The sequence below is a fragment of the Pseudochaenichthys georgianus genome, chromosome 4 (assembly GCF_902827115.2).
Source record: "Pseudochaenichthys georgianus chromosome 4, fPseGeo1.2, whole genome shotgun sequence".
Taxonomy (NCBI): domain Eukaryota; kingdom Metazoa; phylum Chordata; class Actinopteri; order Perciformes; family Channichthyidae; genus Pseudochaenichthys; species Pseudochaenichthys georgianus.
Genome location: NC_047506.1, coordinates 1,582,407 through 1,600,711, shown reverse-complemented (window position 1 = coordinate 1,600,711; position 18,305 = coordinate 1,582,407). Strand labels below are relative to the sequence as shown.

Genomic DNA, 18,305 nt, shown 5'->3' with positions numbered 1-18,305 from the left:
TTGTTCCTGAAACTTTCAGAGTCTCTTTCCACAGAGGGGACACATGTTGATGTAGAAGAGACATGAAGAAGAGGGGACACGTGTTGATGTAGAAGAGACATGGAGAAGAGGGGACACATGTTGATGTAGAAGAGACATGGAGAAGAGGGGACACATGTTGATGTAGAAGAGACATGGAGAAGAGGGGACACATGTTGATGTAGAAGAGACATGGAGAAGAGGGGACACATGTTGATGTAGAAGAGACATGGAGAAGAGGGGACACATGTTGATGTAGAAGAGACGTGAAGAAGAGGGGACACATGTTGATGTAGAAGAGACGTGAAGAAGAGGGGACACATGTTGATGTAGAAGAGACATGAAGAAGAGGGGACACATGTTGATGTAGAAGAGACATGGAGAGGAGGGGACACATGTTGATGTAGAACAGACATGGAGAAGAGGGGACACATGTGGATGTAGAAGAGACATGGAGAAGAGGGGACACATGTTGATGTAGAAGAGACATGAAGAAGAGGGGAGACATGTTGATGTAGAAGAGACGTGGAGAAGAGGGGACACATGTTGATGTAGAAGAGACATGAAGAAGAGGGGACACATGTTGATGTAGAAGAGACATGGAGAAGAGGGGACACATGTGGATGTAGAAGAGACATGGAGAAGAGGGGACACATGTTGATGTAGAAGAGACATGAAGAAGAGGGGACACATGTTGATGTAGAAGAGACATGGAGAAGAGGGGACACATGTTGATGTAGAAGAGACATGGAGAAGAGGGGACACATGTTGATGTAGAAGAGACATGGAGAAGAGGGGACACATGTTGATGTAGAAGAGACATGGAGAAGAGGGGACACATGTTGATGTAGAAGAGACGTGAAGAAGAGGGGACACATGTTGATGTAGAAGAGACGTGAAGAAGAGGGGACACATGTTGATGTAGAAGAGACATGAAGAAGAGGGGACACATGTTGATGTAGAAGAGACATGGAGAGGAGGGGACACATGTTGATGTAGAACAGACATGGAGAAGAGGGGACACATGTGGATGTAGAAGAGACATGGAGAAGAGGGGACACATGTTGATGTAGAAGAGACATGAAGAAGAGGGGAGACATGTTGATGTAGAAGAGACGTGGAGAAGAGGGGACACATGTTGATGTAGAAGAGACATGAAGAAGAGGGGACACATGTTGATGTAGAAGAGACATGGAGAAGAGGGGACACATGTTGATGTAGAAGAGACATGGAGAAGAGGGGACACATGTTGATGTAGAAGAGACATGAAGAAGAGGGGACACATGTTGATGTAGAAGAGACATGAAGAAGAGGGGACACATGTTGATGTAGAAGAGACATGAAGAAGAGGGGACACATGTTGATGTAGAAGAGACATGAATAAGAGGGGACACATGTTGATGTAGAAGAGACATGAAGAAGAGGGGACACATGTTGATGTAGAAGAGACATGGAGAGGAGGGGACACATGTTGATGTAGAACAGACATGGAGAAGAGGGGACACATGTTGATGTAGAAGAGACATGGAGAAGAGGGGACACATGTGGATGTAGAAGAGACATGGAGAAGAGGGGACACATGTTGATGTAGAAGAGACATGAAGAAGAGGGGACACATGTTGATGTAGAAGAGACGTGGAGAAGAGGGGACACATGTTGATGTAGAAGAGACATGAAGAAGAGGGGAGACATGTTGATGTAGAAGAGACGTGGAGAAGAGGGGACACATGTTGATGTAGAAGAGACATGAAGAAGAGGGGACACATGTTGATGTAGAAGAGACATGGAGAGGAGGGGACACATGTTGATGTAGAACAGACATGGAGAAGAGGGGACACATGTGGATGTAGAAGAGACATGGAGAAGAGGGGACACATGTTGATGTAGAAGAGACATGAAGAAGAGGGGAGACATGTTGATGTAGAAGAGACGTGGAGAAGAGGGGACACATGTTGATGTAGAAGAGACATGAAGAAGAGGGGACACATGTTGATGTAGAAGAGACATGGAGAAGAGGGGACACATGTGGATGTAGAAGAGACATGGAGAAGAGGGGACACATGTTGATGTAGAAGAGACATGAAGAAGAGGGGAGACATGTTGATGTAGAAGAGACGTGGAGAAGAGGGGACACATGTTGATGTAGAAGAGACATGAAGAAGAGGGGACACATGTTGATGTAGAAGAGACATGGAGAAGAGGGGACACATGTTGATGTAGAAGAGACATGGAGAAGAGGGGACACATGTTGATGTAGAAGAGACATGAAGAAGAGGGGACACATGTTGATGTAGAAGAGACATGAAGAAGAGGGGACACATGTTGATGTAGAAGAGACATGAAGAAGAGGGGACACATGTTGATGTAGAAGAGACATGAATAAGAGGGGACACATGTTGATGTAGAAGAGACATGAAGAAGAGGGGACACATGTTGATGTAGAAGAGACATGGAGAGGAGGGGACACATGTTGATGTAGAACAGACATGGAGAAGAGGGGACACATGTTGATGTAGAAGAGACATGGAGAAGAGGGGACACATGTGGATGTAGAAGAGACATGGAGAAGAGGGGACACATGTTGATGTAGAAGAGACATGAAGAAGAGGGGACACATGTTGATGTAGAAGAGACGTGGAGAAGAGGGGACACATGTTGATGTAGAAGAGACATGAAGAAGAGGGGAGACATGTTGATGTAGAAGAGACGTGGAGAAGAGGGGACACATGTTGATGTAGAAGAGACATGAAGAAGAGGGGACACATGTTGATGTAGAAGAGACATGGAGAGGAGGGGACACATGTTGATGTAGAACAGACATGGAGAAGAGGGGACACATGTGGATGTAGAAGAGACATGGAGAAGAGGGGACACATGTTGATGTAGAAGAGACATGAAGAAGAGGGGAGACATGTTGATGTAGAAGAGACGTGGAGAAGAGGGGACACATGTTGATGTAGAAGAGACATGAAGAAGAGGGGACACATGTTGATGTAGAAGAGACATGGAGAAGAGGGGACACATGTTGATGTAGAAGAGACATGAAGAAGAGGGGACACATGTTGATGTAGAAGAGACATGAAGAAGAGGGGACACATGTTGATGTAGAAGAGACATGAAGAAGAGGGGACACATGTTGATGTAGAAGAGACATGAAGAAGAGGGGACACATGTTGATGTAGAAGAGACATGAAGAAGAGGGGACACATGTCTAAAGAGAGGGTCTTCACTGGAAGAAGGGCCCCTGGATCTTGGTGCGCACCAGCTCTCGCTTCTCCTCTTTCTGCTCGAGGTAATCCTTCAGCTTGTCGGTGGAGAAACTGACTTTGGAGTGACGGGCGCGATGAGCTCTCAGCCACGAGTTCTGGAGACACTCTGCTGCCGTGGGTCTCCCCCTGCAGACATGGTATCACATTAGAGAATACACTCATTTATCTTTTTATTTAACTAGTTTAAATGTATTGAGACCACTTTGCCGCGTTGTGTATAATGTATTAATTACCCCATGTTCTGATGTTTTAGTAATACTTTAACAAGATTCATTTATTTTCATTCATGCGACAGAGAAACAAATCTGAAGGCTTCTATAAAAATTCAACTTTCAATATAGTTTAAGAAAAAAATAAAAAGAGCAATAGATAAATAATAGGTTTGTCTTAAAACTTGTAATTTAATTAAAGACATATATGGTATCAGTGCAATCTAGTTCTATTAACCCTCCTATTGTGTTATTTCCCCCCCCCTTAACATTTGACCGGTCCTGTTTTTCCATTAACACACAAACCATTAACCATCACCACATTTCATTCAACACCCTTTCAAACTGTACATATTGTATCAGACTACTGGTGTACATGAACAACTGCAGTAAATATACAAAGAATAGACACTGGCCAGGTGTGATCCATGTGGGGGAGGGGCCATAGGCGGCGCGTGAGGCTCAGGTTTGAGAAGGCTAAATAACTTCTTTTACCTGACGCTGCCCGCCTCCGGCGTCTATAGAACAGAGATCCACTCAGTGTGCGGAGTTTAAATCTCTCAAGTCATATTACAGGATAAAGGAAATACAGTTTAAACTGCCGTATGCAGAGAAGACGCCGACGTGTCGCACTTATCATTCATATTACATCATCAATCAGATCATCGATCATATAATATCATAATATATCATATATTTCCTGATCTGAGTCAGCTTCTCCAGCCTCATCTGGCCGTGCAACACTCACAGTGTCACAGACTCGATGCAGAAGTATTATTTAACACATTATGTTGACGAAACACTCGAGACAAATGTAATTAAAGTCAGATCCACTCGTGTCTTAGACGGGGCAGTGATATCATAAACCTATACGCTTTCAAACACTCGGTAGTTTATTTTTTAACCAGTTGTTATTCACCTTGCAGGTGGCTTGTATCCTGGATTATATGTTTAAGTCATGGATGTTTAAAGTTCATATTTGTCTAATATTAGTTTACTTTTCATTAATGAAGTGTGACGCTGCGCTGTCAGTACACTTGTCCCTGTTTGTGATTGGTCAAATGTAGCTAACCCCGCCCCTTAGACGTGAACGCGCTCTCAGCTGGAGAGAGAAACCCTGGCTTGATTTACCGAGTTGATAACCAGCGTCGTGGACCGCTTAGCGAGATCTCGTTTGTTAGTTTGTTTGTTACTCAAACATATCCAGTGTCTGTTGAACTGGCTTCGTAGTGCAGTGCACAGGTGGCTGCATAGCAGCGCTAATGTCAAAGACACAGACATTATACATTATATTTGTATTTTACCAGGATGCAGTGACACAAATATTAGGGAAGGCTTAGCCTTCCCTAGCCTACAGCACCCGCCGCCCCTGGGAGGGGCACATAAGAGCGGGAAATGTTTCAAATTGTTCTGTGTGTGTGTTTGTGTGTGCCAGGTGTGATTCACATGGGGGGGATGAGCACGTAAGGGGGGGGGACACACATCTAGAGTGTGTGTGTGTGTGTGTGTGTGTGTGTGTGTGTGTGTGTGTGTGTGTGTGTTTTATCTGATCCGGATGGTTACTAATTCCTTTTCTTTATGGCGGTCATTTTTGACCGGAACACCATGGGTGTTACAAAGTTGACTAAATCATCCAGAATGCAATGGAAGTGGTGATCAGCCATTTTATATGTTCAAATGTCTCCTGAAGGATATCATGGAGCCTTAACGCAATCGAACGTAAAACTAAAAAGTTATGATTGATGAAAGTAGCAAATCAGATTTGACCCGAAGACAACGGGAGGGTTAAACAGAAGGCAGACATTTCAACTTACGATATATCCAAAGCGATATATCCCATTTGATTGAAGGGCTGACCTGTCCCTTTGTGATGGATTCATGCAGACTACATTTTAAGACCGGGCCCCTCACCAGGACTTGTTGTTGAGGCTGCTCTTCATGAAGGTCAGCGCCCCCTCCGACAGGCCGGGGTAGCAGCGCCCGAACTGGATCTTCCCCTTCCTGATGTTCCTGTCCTGCTCCCAGGCGTGGTCTGCGTGGAACGGGCTGTCCGCACTCAGCCTGGATGAAAACAAAAGGCTATGTAATCAAATGTCTGCGAACACAGGAAGTAGGACTTTATCCTGACGATTTAGATGCTTCGAATAATTTACGGAAATGCATTAATGTCACCCTGATTGTTTGCTGTGTCTTTTCTCTAGTGATGACATGTGTACATATTTTATATAACAATTAACTTTTGGGTATAATGTCCCTCACGGTAAATTGATATCTAAATAGTTAAATTGTCACCCCATGTAACCGGTTATCCTTTACACACATCTCAGGCTTCGTTCTGATGTTGTGAAAAACATTTTTACAAAAGGTAGAATCCCCATTTCTTAAATCAACTACTTCCTTAAAGGAATGGTATGCTCATGACACTCATTTTTAAATAATTATCATCCGATAAAACAGACCCGTCTCTGCCAGTCTTTTTTTTTTTGGTTTTCGAAGACACGTTGATCTCCATGTTATTTACTGTAGTTTCTCTCTTCAAATATGCCTCACTGTATCGCGAAATATTGCCACAATTCTGATAGGAACAATCCACGGAATGCTCGGTTCCATCTGTTGCCAAAAGGTAAGCATAAGAAGTACATTCGGAGGCAGTGGCTAGCGAAATGTGGCCGGCCCGAACTTAATGGAGATGCAGTACCATCGGTCTTTCTGGTGTCATCACCGACCAGGACACCAGTTCGGCCAGTTGAGAAATCGCCCTCTGCAAGTGTGAAGCGACGGAGGAGCAGAAGTAGTGCTCGGAGTAAGAATAAGGTATGTTATAGCGCATTTCCATTGCAGCGGCTAGCCCCGTTTTAGCGTCCTTTAGCATCCAGGCCAGGACAGTTTTTGGTGGCCTTTCCATATAGCGTAGTACCGGCTAGTGTGTATTTTACCCCAGTTTTTCCGGCCCCATAAAAGCGTGATTCTATGGCCAGGGACAACGAAGCTGAGTATGCTAAACTAGAGAGGGAATCGCTAGCAAGGGTGGTACTACATGCATACATATAGTATCTTATATCATCTTCCCATTATACACACATGCATTTCCAAACATCTGGACTACCTATGTTGCAAATGTATTATCTCTTCGATTTACACATGGCATCTATTGCACGTCTGTCCGTCCTGGGAGAGGGATCCCTCCTCTGCTGCTCTCCCTGAGGTTTCTCCATGTTCCCTTTAAACTGGGGGTTTTCTTCGGAAGTTTTTCCTTGTACGATGTGAGGGTCTAAGGACAGAGGGTCTAAGGACAGAGGGTCTAAGGACAGAGGGTCTAAGGACAGAGGGTGTCGTATTGTCATACTGATAAAACATCAAAACTTCTTCCTCTGCTGACGAGTCCGAACTGAAATACTCCACCATGTTTCCGTGTGTTGACAAAGTGAACGCATGGATGACGTCACGACCATCACGTGACGACTGAAAATGGCAAACATGGCGGCGGCCAGACGGAATATACAGGTCTTGATAAAAAAGAGCTATAAAATCATTATTTACCGGGGAATATCGCTGATTTCTTCAGGGTATGGTTTAAACATAACGTTTCACTAAATACTGAAGTTTTGATTAATTATCTAATGAGTGGACCATTCCTTTAAGGAAGAATATCGGTTCAACTCTTTTTTCTTTTAGTGTAGACTCACATGATGAAGGACAGCACTCCCACAGCCCAGACGTCAGTTTCAGGTCCGACGCCCTGACCCTCCAGGATCTCAGGAGCTTTAGGGAGGACGATATACACTGGAGAGAGAGAGAGAGAGGGAGAGAGGGAGAGAGAGAGAGAGAGAGAGAGAGAGAGAGGGAGAGAGGGAGAGAGAGGGTGTTATACAGATGTGTACGATGCCACATCCACTCACATGCTTAACGCTCATATATAAAAGATAGGAAAAGGGTTTGTTAGCTAGGATCAGCTGGATGACGTTAGGCAGTTATTTCCCTCCATCGATCCGTCCTCTTAAAGAAAGTGTACCTTTGCTGCGGCAGTCTGTTGGAGGCCATGACAGGACACGCTTTAGTACATGAGAAGACACCATGCAGAATCAGACACATTTTAAAGGTCACCTATTATACAAAATCCTCTTCTTCATGTCTCTTCTACATCAACATGTGTCCCCTCTTCTTCATGTCTCCTCTACATCAACATGTGTCCCCTCTTCTTCATGTCTCCTCTACATCAACATGTGTCCCCTCTTCTTCATGTCTCTTCTACATCAACATGTGTCCCCTCTTCTTCATGTCTCTTCTACATCAACATGTGTCCCCTCTTCTTCACGTCTCTTCTACATCAACATGTGTCCCCTCTTCTTCATGTCTCTTCTACATCAACATGTGTCCCCTCTTCTTCATGTCTCTTCTACATCAACATGTGTCCCCTCTTCTTCATGTCTCTTCTACATCAACATGTGTCCCCTCTTCTTCATGTCTCTTCTACATCAACATGTGTCCCCTCTTCTTCACGTCTCTTCTACATCAACATGTGTCCCCTCTTCTCCATGTCTCTTCTACCCTCTTCTTCATGTCTCTTCTACATCAACATGTGTCCCCTCTTCTCCATGTCTCTTCTACATCAACACGTGTCCCCTCTTCCTCATGTCTCTTCTACATCAACATGTGTCCCCTCTTCTCCATGTCTCTTCTACATCAACACGTGTCCCCTCTTCTTCATGTCTCTTCTACATCAACATGTGTCCCCTCTTCTTCACGTCTCTTCTACATCAACATGTGTCCCCTCTTCTCCACGTCTCTTCTACATTAACATGTGTCCCCTCTTCCTCATGTCTCTTCTACATCAACATGTGTCCCCTCTTCTCCATGTCTCTTCTACATCAACACGTGTCCCCTCTTCTCCATGTCTCTTCTACATCAACACGTGTCCCCTCTTCTTCATGTCTCTTCTACATCAACATGTGTCCCCTCTTCTTCATGTCTCTTCTACATCAACATGTGTCCCCTCTTCTTCATGTCTCTTCTACATCAACATGTGTCCCCTCTTCTTCATGTCTCTTCTACATCAACATGTGTCCCCTCTTCTTCATGTCTCTTCTACATCAACATGTGTCCCCTCTTCTTCATGTCTCTTCTACATCAACATGTGTCCCCTCTTCTTCATGTCTCTTCTACATCAACATGTGTCCCCTCTTCTTCATGTCTCTTCTACATCAACACGTGTCCCCTCTGTGGAAAGAGACTCTGAAAGTTTCAGGAACAAAGATTCTCTCTCTTTTTGATCCATTTCTATAAAAACCTGTCTGAAAACGAGCTGATCAGATTTTGGCCACTTGATGATGTCATAACGATGTTTTGTCTTGAGTAACCATTAGCCAATCAGCAGCCAAGGTAACCCCCCCCCCCCTTATCATCTGAATCTCCTCCTATACCTCATTCACACCAACGGTGTTTCAGGGCCGGTTCGGAGCTGGAGCTTGAAAAGCACCGGGTTTTCCTGTTCACACCGCAGCGGAGCCGCCTCTTAGCTCTGGAATCCGGTTCGTTTCAAGCACCAAAAAATTGTCCGGCCAGACCGAAAGCACCGCATACGTCACGCTTACGTCGAGGCGGGGGCAGGGGCGGGATCAACTCCTGAACAACAACAACAAGCCCGCGTTTTATCCAGTTTGTACACAACGATGGAGAAACTTAACAAGCAGCAGTGGTCCACTGAAGAGATCAGCTACCTGCTGGGAATCTGGTCTTCCGAAGAGGTGCAGAGGAAGCTGGAGCACAATCGGCCATTGTTGTTGTTGTTGTTGTTGTTGTTGTCGGTGTGAGCTGTGAGGGGTTTCCGCGCGGTTTGGCTTTATGAAGCAGGCACGCAAACGGTTACGTCATGACGCAAACGATGACGCAGCACCAGTCGGACTCTGGGCGGTGTGAAAAGAGCCGGAGCTAAACCGAAGAACCGGTTCTGAACCTGAAAAGCTCTAGCACGGAGCTTGAACCGGAGTTGGTGTGAATGAGGTACTAGAGCACCATTGAGTTCTTTGTAACCAAATGTCTCTCAGAGGGGCGTGGGGAGGGGCTCCTTATTTTCATCTAAAGTAACAGACAGAGAATCAGCACTTTGGAAACAGGGCTGAAACAGAGGGGATTATGGGTAATGCTGCAGTGACCTGTTTGGTGTTTCAGCCAATCAGAGACAGGCTCTGTATATATCTGAGGCCTGTGATATATTGATGAAGAACAGTCTGATAGGTGACCTTGAAGATGAATCCAGGCGAGTACCTTTGCTGTCCGAGTGTCCGTGGATGTGCTCCACGGTGAGAGGCTGCCCGGGGGTGAAGGACAGAGCGGAGCCCAGGTCCACGACCTTCAGGTGGTTGCAGTCGTCCACCAGCATGTTGTCAGACTTCAGGTCGAGGTGCACCACGCGGCGGCCGTGAAGGTAATCCACCGCGCTCAGGATCTGGAGGAGCAGCTCGACCACCTGGGTCTCCGAGTACTGATCTCTGAGGACGCAGAAACGAGACAGGGGGGTTAGTAGTGTGGGTCAAAAGTACACACATCCTTTACTCAAGTAGAAGTACAGATACTCATGTTTAAAAATACTCTGGTGAAAGTAGAAGTACTGACTAAACTTCTTTACTCAAGTCAAAGTAAAGAGGCTTTGAAGTGTACTTCAGTAAAAAGTACCCATAGCTAGCAGCTGCTTTAAAGAGTACCTGACCTCCCTTTATATCAATAGAACAATAATGTCATTGTTAGCTAATGAATGTTTCCATGGTGACCAACGGCAACATGACAACGTTTCCATTGGTCCTGGTCTTCTTTAGAGAAGACCAGGAAGTGATGGATACACGGATCGTGTTCAAACCAATAGGCACGCAGTGACTCTAAAGAATAATGACCACGCACCAACACACATTCAGACTAAAGGAACCAGCTGTTTGGGAAATGAGAGAAGTAGAAAGTACAGGTATTTGAGTTCAACATGAGAGAAGTAGAAAGTACAGGTATTTGGGTTCAACATGTAAGAAGTAGAAAGTACAGGTATTAGTGTTCAACATGTAAGAAGTAGAAAGTACAGGTATTTGAGTTCAACATGTAAGAAGTAGAAAGTACAGGTATTTGTGTTCAACATGTGAGAAGTAGAAAGTACAGGTATTTGTGTTCAACATGTGAGAAGTATAAAGTTCAGGTATTTGAGTTCAACATGTAAGAAGTAGAAAGTACAGGTATTTGTGTTCAACATGAGAGAAGTAGAAAGTACAGGTATTTGAGTTCAACATGAGAGAAGTAGAAAGTACAGGTATTTGTGTTCAACATGTGAGAAGTATAAAGTACAGGTATTTGAGTTCAACATGAGAGAAGTAGAAAGTACAGGTATTTGAGTTCAACATGAGAGAAGTAGAAAGTACAGGTATTTGTGTTCAACATGTGAGAAGTAGAAAGTACAGGTATTTGAGTTCAACATGTAAGAAGTAGAAAGTACAGGTATTTGAGTTCAACATGTGAGAAGTAGAAAGTACAGGTATTTGAGTTCAACATGTAAGAAGTAGAAAGTACAGGTATTTGAGTTCAACATGTGAGAAGTAGAAAGTACAGGTATTTGAGTTCAACATGTAAGAAGAAGAAAGTACAGGTATTTGTGTTCAACATGTGAGAAGTAGAAAGTACAGGTATTTGTGTTCAACATGTAAGAAGTAGAAAGTACAGGTATTTGTGTTCAACATGTAAGAAGTAGAAAGTACAGGTATTTGAGTTCAACATGTAATAAGTAGAAAGTACAGGTATTTGGGTTCAACATGTGAGAAGTAGAAAGTACAGGTATTTGAGTTCAACATGTAAGAAGTAGAAAGTACAGGTATTTGTGTTCAACATGTAAGAAGTAGAAAGTACAGGTATTTGAGTTCAACATGTAATAAGTAGAAAGTACAGGTATTTGTGTTCAAAATGTAAGAAGTCAAAGTAAAAAGTCGTCAGAAAAATAAGTAGTGGAGTACAAATACTTTGTTACTGTACTTAAGTAAATGTTATAAATAACCATATTGTGAATGTTAAAACTGGACTCATTGCTAAAGTAAATGCACCCTACAGACTACCACTATACTACCAGAGAGGCCAGGCAGGAGGGAATTGACAACGGAGACTTCGGAACAAGGTAAATATTTACACTCAGTTTTTTCCTGCTGTCTGAATGATGTGTGTGGAGCTTTATATATACAGTCTATGGTGTGCAGCCGTTCCCTACCTGGCAGCCAGGCTGTAGAGCAGCTCCTTGCCGGGGCAGAGCTCCTGCACCAGCACCAGGGTCCGAGGGGTGAGGAAGGCGCTGTGCAGCTGCAGCAGGTGGGGGTGGTGCAGCCTCCTCAGCAGCTGGTACTCCCTCAGCACCAGCAGACGCTGCTCCGCCTGGTACGGAGTGACCTTAGCCACGAACACCTGGCTCGTCTCCACGTCTCTGCAGAGGGAGAGGACGCTGAAGCGCCCCCTGAGAGAGGAGAGGGAGAGAAAGGTTACTGAAGCATCCTGGGGCCGATTCCAGTCCGCTGTGACTCTGAATGAAGAAAGGTAAACAGCCATGATGGTCTACAGATTTCCTGAAACAGTGGGACAGTGACCCCTGGTGGTCAGTTTGGTAGAAAATCTAAATATGTTATTATTTAAAACAATTAAATGGGGCGAACCCTGCGAGCTAGTTCAGGCAGTGCACTCGAGCACTCGTACATAACGCCCCTCGCCGCTCTACAACCAACCAACCAACCAACCAACCAACCAACCAACCAGACTCTCCTTAATATGCCGCTCTATAGAACCTGCCAGATCTCTCTCTATGCTTTGCTTGCTGCTGCTATCGCTGCAGCTACTTCCACGTCGCTGCTGCTCGTTGCCCCCCCACCCCAGCTTCCACCTGTAGGCTCGGGGGTTAGTTATTTAATCATCACTCATGGTGCTATGTGTATCTGTGGAGTGATGAGGCCCGAGCCTAGACGCCAAACTCAACTATATGCCGCTTCTAATAAGCATGTGAAAGAAACACGTGAGCTGTCTGAAGCGTATGTGCCGAGTAGAGAGTAGCAGATGTGTGCTGTTTTCATACAAAAACATTTAAATGGTATTTTTTTGAATTGGCTATTTTGCTGTTGTTGACTTTGGCAAAAAATCTGAAAGTAATTTTTGAAAGTTAACAGAAATAAATTAAAGGTACCATTTATTGTTCAATAGATACAGTATGTTGTGAATTTTGTATGTTATCACATTCATCTTTTGTTAAAAGATGACAACTTTGAGGAGTTCAGAATTAGTTGTACAACAATGCGAATGTCAACGTTAGAAATGAATCTTCGATCAGAACTAAATATTGGTCGACTACAGAAATATCAGAATCTGCGATGGACTTGAGGAACCTGTGAAGTCACGTCCGTGTTGTTAAACATTAAAGCTAAAATAAATAATGTGCAAACCATAACACCGTAGATTAAATACACAGCTTCTGCTTCCGAATCCCACCTGTTGAACTCAGACAGGAAGTTGTAGTTCTTGTGTGTCGTCTGTCGTGCTGACCCGGTGACCTTTGACCCCAGAGTCTCCGTCTGGATGAGAGGAATGTGAATCTCTGTAAAACAGAAACAAGTTGGGGAACCCTTGAATTAGATGATATTTGTGAAACAGCATTTTGTATATATTGATTGTTGTGCTTTTATTTATGTCTTAAATGTGTTCATATGTACAAATATGTCTGTTGAATGTGTATATCTCGCTATATACACATTTATATATATATTTGTATTTTTGTATTCGGGATTGTGGCAAACGGTATTTCGATCTCTCTGTCTGTACACACAAACTGAAAGATTGACAATAAAGTTGACTTTGACTTTTGACTTTGAGAGAGTTTCTCTTGCCTTCAGGGTGCGTTGGCATGACGACGGGAGCTGAGGCGTCACTGAAGGGTCCGGCTCCGGTCTTTGTGACGCAGCCGACTCTGAACACATAGGAGGCTCCTCTCGGTAAATCCTTCACCACCAGGCAGCTCTCCGTCACCTCCTCCGACAGCACCGTCCACTCCCGCCCTGAGGGGGTATGCCATCAGTGTTATAATGACTTCCACAACACAGCTGGGGGACATGTACAGGCTATCCTATAGAGACGAGCTGTGGATGGGATGGACACCAGGAAAAACTCAACCAACCCAGAAACTGTGAATAACACAACCGAGTTATTTAGACATGAGATTCAACAAGTCGTTCAGATGTAACTTCCCTTCCTAAGTCGCATGCAGACTCATGACATGATATCACTCCATCAGAGTATCTCCATGCAACTCGAGGACTACATCTGCACCTTCAATTATCTTGGCAAGCCAATAAAAGCATATTTATTTTGAGGAGGGCTTCTTAAAGAGACAAGCGCTAAAAGTGTTTCAGATGAAGGGTGCATACAGGTTTACTCAGACATACATTATGAGAAGAAAAAAACAGGCTTTTGTAACCTTAAAGGGCGCATGTCGTGCTTTTCTGGTTATCACCGTCCCCTTGTGTTATGAAGGGTGTTCTGCATGTAGACGGTCTGCAGAGTCACAATCCCTCAAAGGGCACCCTGTAGCGAGTAAAGCTCTAACACAGAGAAGACCTGTCTGCTGCCCCAGAACCAAGCCCCCAGGAAGTGCGCCGGAGTCTGATGAGAATATTCGTGCTGGTCAAACGACGGTACTACACTTCCTTTAGGTCGCTGGGCCCGGAAACACTTTTCCCATTGACTAACATTGGGAAAGAGCGGTCTGTAACTCGTTGGATAAATTTTTCTAAACTAAATAAACTACCCAGTATGAACACTTGTATAGCCCTTATTAAAAACATTCGGTCCTCAAGTTGTCAAAATGTGCTAATAACGTTAAAAAAAAATATTATACTAGATGGGCTGTATGATTAAATCTTGTACCGTAAATGTTGTATTAAATAAAGTTAATATTACCGACGTTAGATTAACGTCCCTGTAGCTTATTATTGCACTAAGAAGCTTATTGCACTGTGTGTATATATATATATATATATATATATATATATAAATGAACCAATCCGTGGAGCCGTTACGTTACGTCCGTGGATTGGTCCAAATTGACCAATCCGCAGACTTCCTCACACACGCACACTCAATCGGTGTGTGTGTGTGTGTGTGTTCGGGCTGGGTTTCGCTGTGTCTCGCTGTCTCGCAGACGGCCACTGGGCTCACGGGGGGGGGGGGGGGGGGGGTCCAAGCCGTTTAGGACAGAGAGTGAATACACATACTACACAGAGATGCTGTGAGAAACCAATGAGATTTTGGAAAATTGCACAATATAAATCTATTCTAGTCGACCTCAACAACGGAATTATGATCAGTAGAAATGGCCATGACGCGGGACCTTCAAAGCATGTAAACGCGTTCCTTTAGAAACCTAATAAGACAAGTATAAATCTTGAGATTCGCTTGATACGTCTCCTTTATTGCTCTGTGCACCCACCCTCTGTGCAGTACTGCACGCAGTAGGCGACACCGGGGTCGCTGGTCTGAACTGGCTTCCAGCCCAGCAGGACGCCGCCTCCGTCCAACTGGAACACTTCAGCTTTGTTTGGACGAACCAGCGGATCTGGAACACAAACATACTCAGACAGAGCAGCTAAAGTACATTACGTCTCGAGCCTTTTGGACCTACAGGAAGTGTTCCACAGATAACAAGTGTACTTCCTACCTTTGTTCTTTTTAAAAGCAGGTATTTTAAAAGAAGGCAGGAGTTTGGAGGCTCTCTTTTTTGGACTCTCCGGCCCAGAGCTGCGCTTCCTCTCAGGAGGAGTCGGAGCGGAGCCTTTCACGATCGGCCCTGTGAGAGGAAACAAACAACGTGACAGTGTAGATATTCAAAATACACTAGCAACGGCTCAGGTAAATACAACTAAATAATAACGCCCTTATCCCATCAACATCAAAACAGTGTCCAGACCAGGGGTGTCAAACTCAAGGCCCGGGGGCCAAATCCGGCCCGCGACTTCATTTTATGTGGCCCCGCAAGAGCTTGCAAAGAATATAATACGTTTATTATACGGTTACATGCCACTTTACTGAGGCATGTTGCCCATAAACTACATGTCCCACAATGCATCTTGTTTTGTGACTTGCAATTATTTGCCCTGGACTTCTTTCTTTCAAACTTAGTTAGTTATTACCCAATCCGATAATAACCCAATTCAGAGGCAATAAAGTAATATAATACATTATTTTATATATATATTTATATATTTATAAACACCTGATAGAACTATTTAGATGTCTCACCTCCTTTGCTCACATCCTCCTTAGACCTGGTGAACAGTTTGGTCAGACTGGAGGCCGACGCTCTCATCTTCTTCCTCAGAGACATGGTGGGGGTGTCGGGCATCATGATCTCCCCCAGCGTGGGTCCCAACGCCTGGTTGTCCAGCGGAGAGTACGAGTGTCCGGTCCACGACTGCCTGCGGAAGATCTTCAGCAGACCCAGTTTGGGCGACTTTCCCGTCGGGGGTCTGAGCTCCAGAGCTGTATCGGATGCATGTCTCTGGAGACTCCCGCTTTCTTTCTTGTCTCTGGATCTGGGGGGCCTCTCTGGAACCTGAAGAGACGAGAGGCTGGGACTGGGACTCGCTGGGATTCGACCGCATAAATTCGGGTTGGATCGGGTGCGATTTCGTGGTGGAGCTTGAGGGAACGAACTCCTGGGTTTGACCTCCTGGAAGGAAGATGGCGACGGGGGAGTCAGAGGCTCGCCTTGATCGTCGTACCCTTCACTTTCCCCAGATCTGCATCTCCCTCCTCTCATAAGACCGTGGCTGAGCTCTTCATAGGAGCCAAGTCGACTTGAGGACTCGGAGCCACCGTGCTCCGGAAGAGACGATTCGGCCAGAGACCCTTGGGAACCGGCGAAGGTTTCCCGGGGTAGCCGATCCGGATCCAGCGTCCTTCTGTTCCCCGCGACGAAGCTTAAGGGAACAGAAGACCCACTTTGTACGGGAGCGATGGAGCCTCGTCTTCTCGGGGGTCTTTGAGGACTCGGGATCGCCAACAAGTTCCTCCCAGTGGCTTCGTCATCGGTCAAATCCTCCTTCAGACTTTGAGACCCTTCTTCCTCCTCATCCGGCTTCGGCGAGCTCGGAGATCTTCGGGAATACTCGTCCAGAGACCTGCTCCTCCTGTGGGGGGGGGGCGTTAGCGTGGGGGAGGCTAACCCCGCTATCAAAGGAGCAGGACTTCTGCATGGTGGGCTGCACGGACCCCCGTCTCTGCCCGCGGTTTGTCTCCGGGTCGTCCTCCACGTACTCGATGAGAGGCTCGTTCAGGCGCCCGGACAGGCTTCTCCGGAGAGGCTTGCGGCCCCTCTCCTGCTTCTTGGCCTGGAATTTGTCCCGTAGCGTCATGTGTCTGGCGGACATGGGAGACAGCTGATGGGAGGTGCTGTGGAAGGTGCTTCGGATGACGCTGCCACGAGGGATTCGACCCCCATCACTGCCGGACCCTTCCTCTCCGTCGGACAGGTAGAGGGACTGACTGCTGTCCTTACTGGCCCTCCGCTCTCTCTGAGGAGTGTGTTGGGAGGAAACGTCCGAGGAAGCGACCGACTGCCTGCTGACACTCCTCTCGAAAACACTCCTCCGTCCTAACAACTCCACATCCTCCTCTTCCTCCTCCCCCAACGCCTCCTCCTCCTCACCCAGGTGGCGTTTGGGATAAGACTCTGGGATCTGCTCTGGCTCTGGGAAAGGATCGTACTCCCCCTCGGTCTCCTCTTCCTCCTCCTCCTCGTCCTCCTCCTCCTCCGTAGGGCTGTAGTGCTGGAAACAGTCCCAGGAGTCGGCCTCATCGTACTCGGAGGAGGACCCGCTGCTCGGGGAGGAGCTGCTGTGCTCCTGCGGCTCCCGCGGCACCGTCACCGCCGTCTCTCTGAGCGGAGCGTCCAGCAGCTCTGGGATCAGCCTCAGCGTGAGGACCGACCCGATGGAGGTCAAGGAGCGCTGGGGAGGTGGAGAGGAGAGACAGTGGTGAAGACCGAGGGTCTGGCTTTTCTCTGGGAACATTAGATTAGATTCCTTTATTGTCACGACACAGAGAACGGCGAGATGACAAGCATTCCCGATGGTGCCATCCCACATAACAGACAGCGCTATAAGTATCATTTTGACAACATGTGGGCTAGAACATTCTCTTGGTGTTCAGATAAGGTGAACCTCTTTAGAGCTTAGTGTACTCCTCTCTCTACTGCCCCCTTGTGGGTCAAGTTTAAGAAGGCGAGCCTCAAGACCAGGGGGTCAAACTCAAATACTCAATGGGCCAAAATATAAAAATGGGTGCTAGTGGAGGGCCGGACTGGTTCTATGTTTATTGCAGAACTTATTGAAATGAACTTATTGCACATATTAAACCTGGAACTAACAAAGCTTAAATTATTGCCTATAAAAACAACTTTAAATAATCAGCTGCATTCATTTCTCATGGCTCTATCTGCAGCTTCTCCAGAGTCATTTCTTATGAGTACATTTCCCCACAGGCCAACAACAGCTTCAACAAAACTATTCCCTCAGAGAGAAACCAAACATGCTCTGCTGTCGTGAGAGAAAGTGCAGAAGGAAGCATCCATTGAAGTCAGTGTGCTGCTCTGAGATGCTAGCTCAGATACTTGGCATCTCATCTCGGGAGCAAGGTCATCAATGTTTGGGCTCAGGCTCTGAGCGGAGGAGACCCTCAGGGTGGAGGGAAGGTGTGCGTGCAATATACCGGCGGGCCAGATCTAATAGGAATTAGAAATGATCCTGCGGGCCGAAAT

General features: G+C 45.8%; 1 protein-coding gene across 1 annotated transcript in view; it reads right to left on the bottom strand.

Moving 5' to 3' along the window:
• Nucleotides 1–3,128: 3,128 nt before the first annotated feature.
• The window catches only part of obscna (obscurin, cytoskeletal calmodulin and titin-interacting RhoGEF a), a 120,306-nt gene continuing 105,129 nt past the window's right edge, over nt 3,129–18,305 (bottom strand). Inside the window, 11 exon segments of the mRNA XM_071202968.1 lie at nt 3,129–3,413; nt 5,408–5,557; nt 7,183–7,279; nt 9,761–9,984; nt 11,727–11,966; nt 12,986–13,091; nt 13,381–13,548; nt 14,979–15,104; nt 15,207–15,335; nt 15,788–16,688; nt 16,690–17,496. Coding sequence (XP_071059069.1) covers nt 3,245–3,413; nt 5,408–5,557; nt 7,183–7,279; nt 9,761–9,984; nt 11,727–11,966; nt 12,986–13,091; nt 13,381–13,548; nt 14,979–15,104; nt 15,207–15,335; nt 15,788–16,688; nt 16,690–17,496 — 3,117 coding nt within the window. The 3' untranslated portion in view covers nt 3,129–3,244.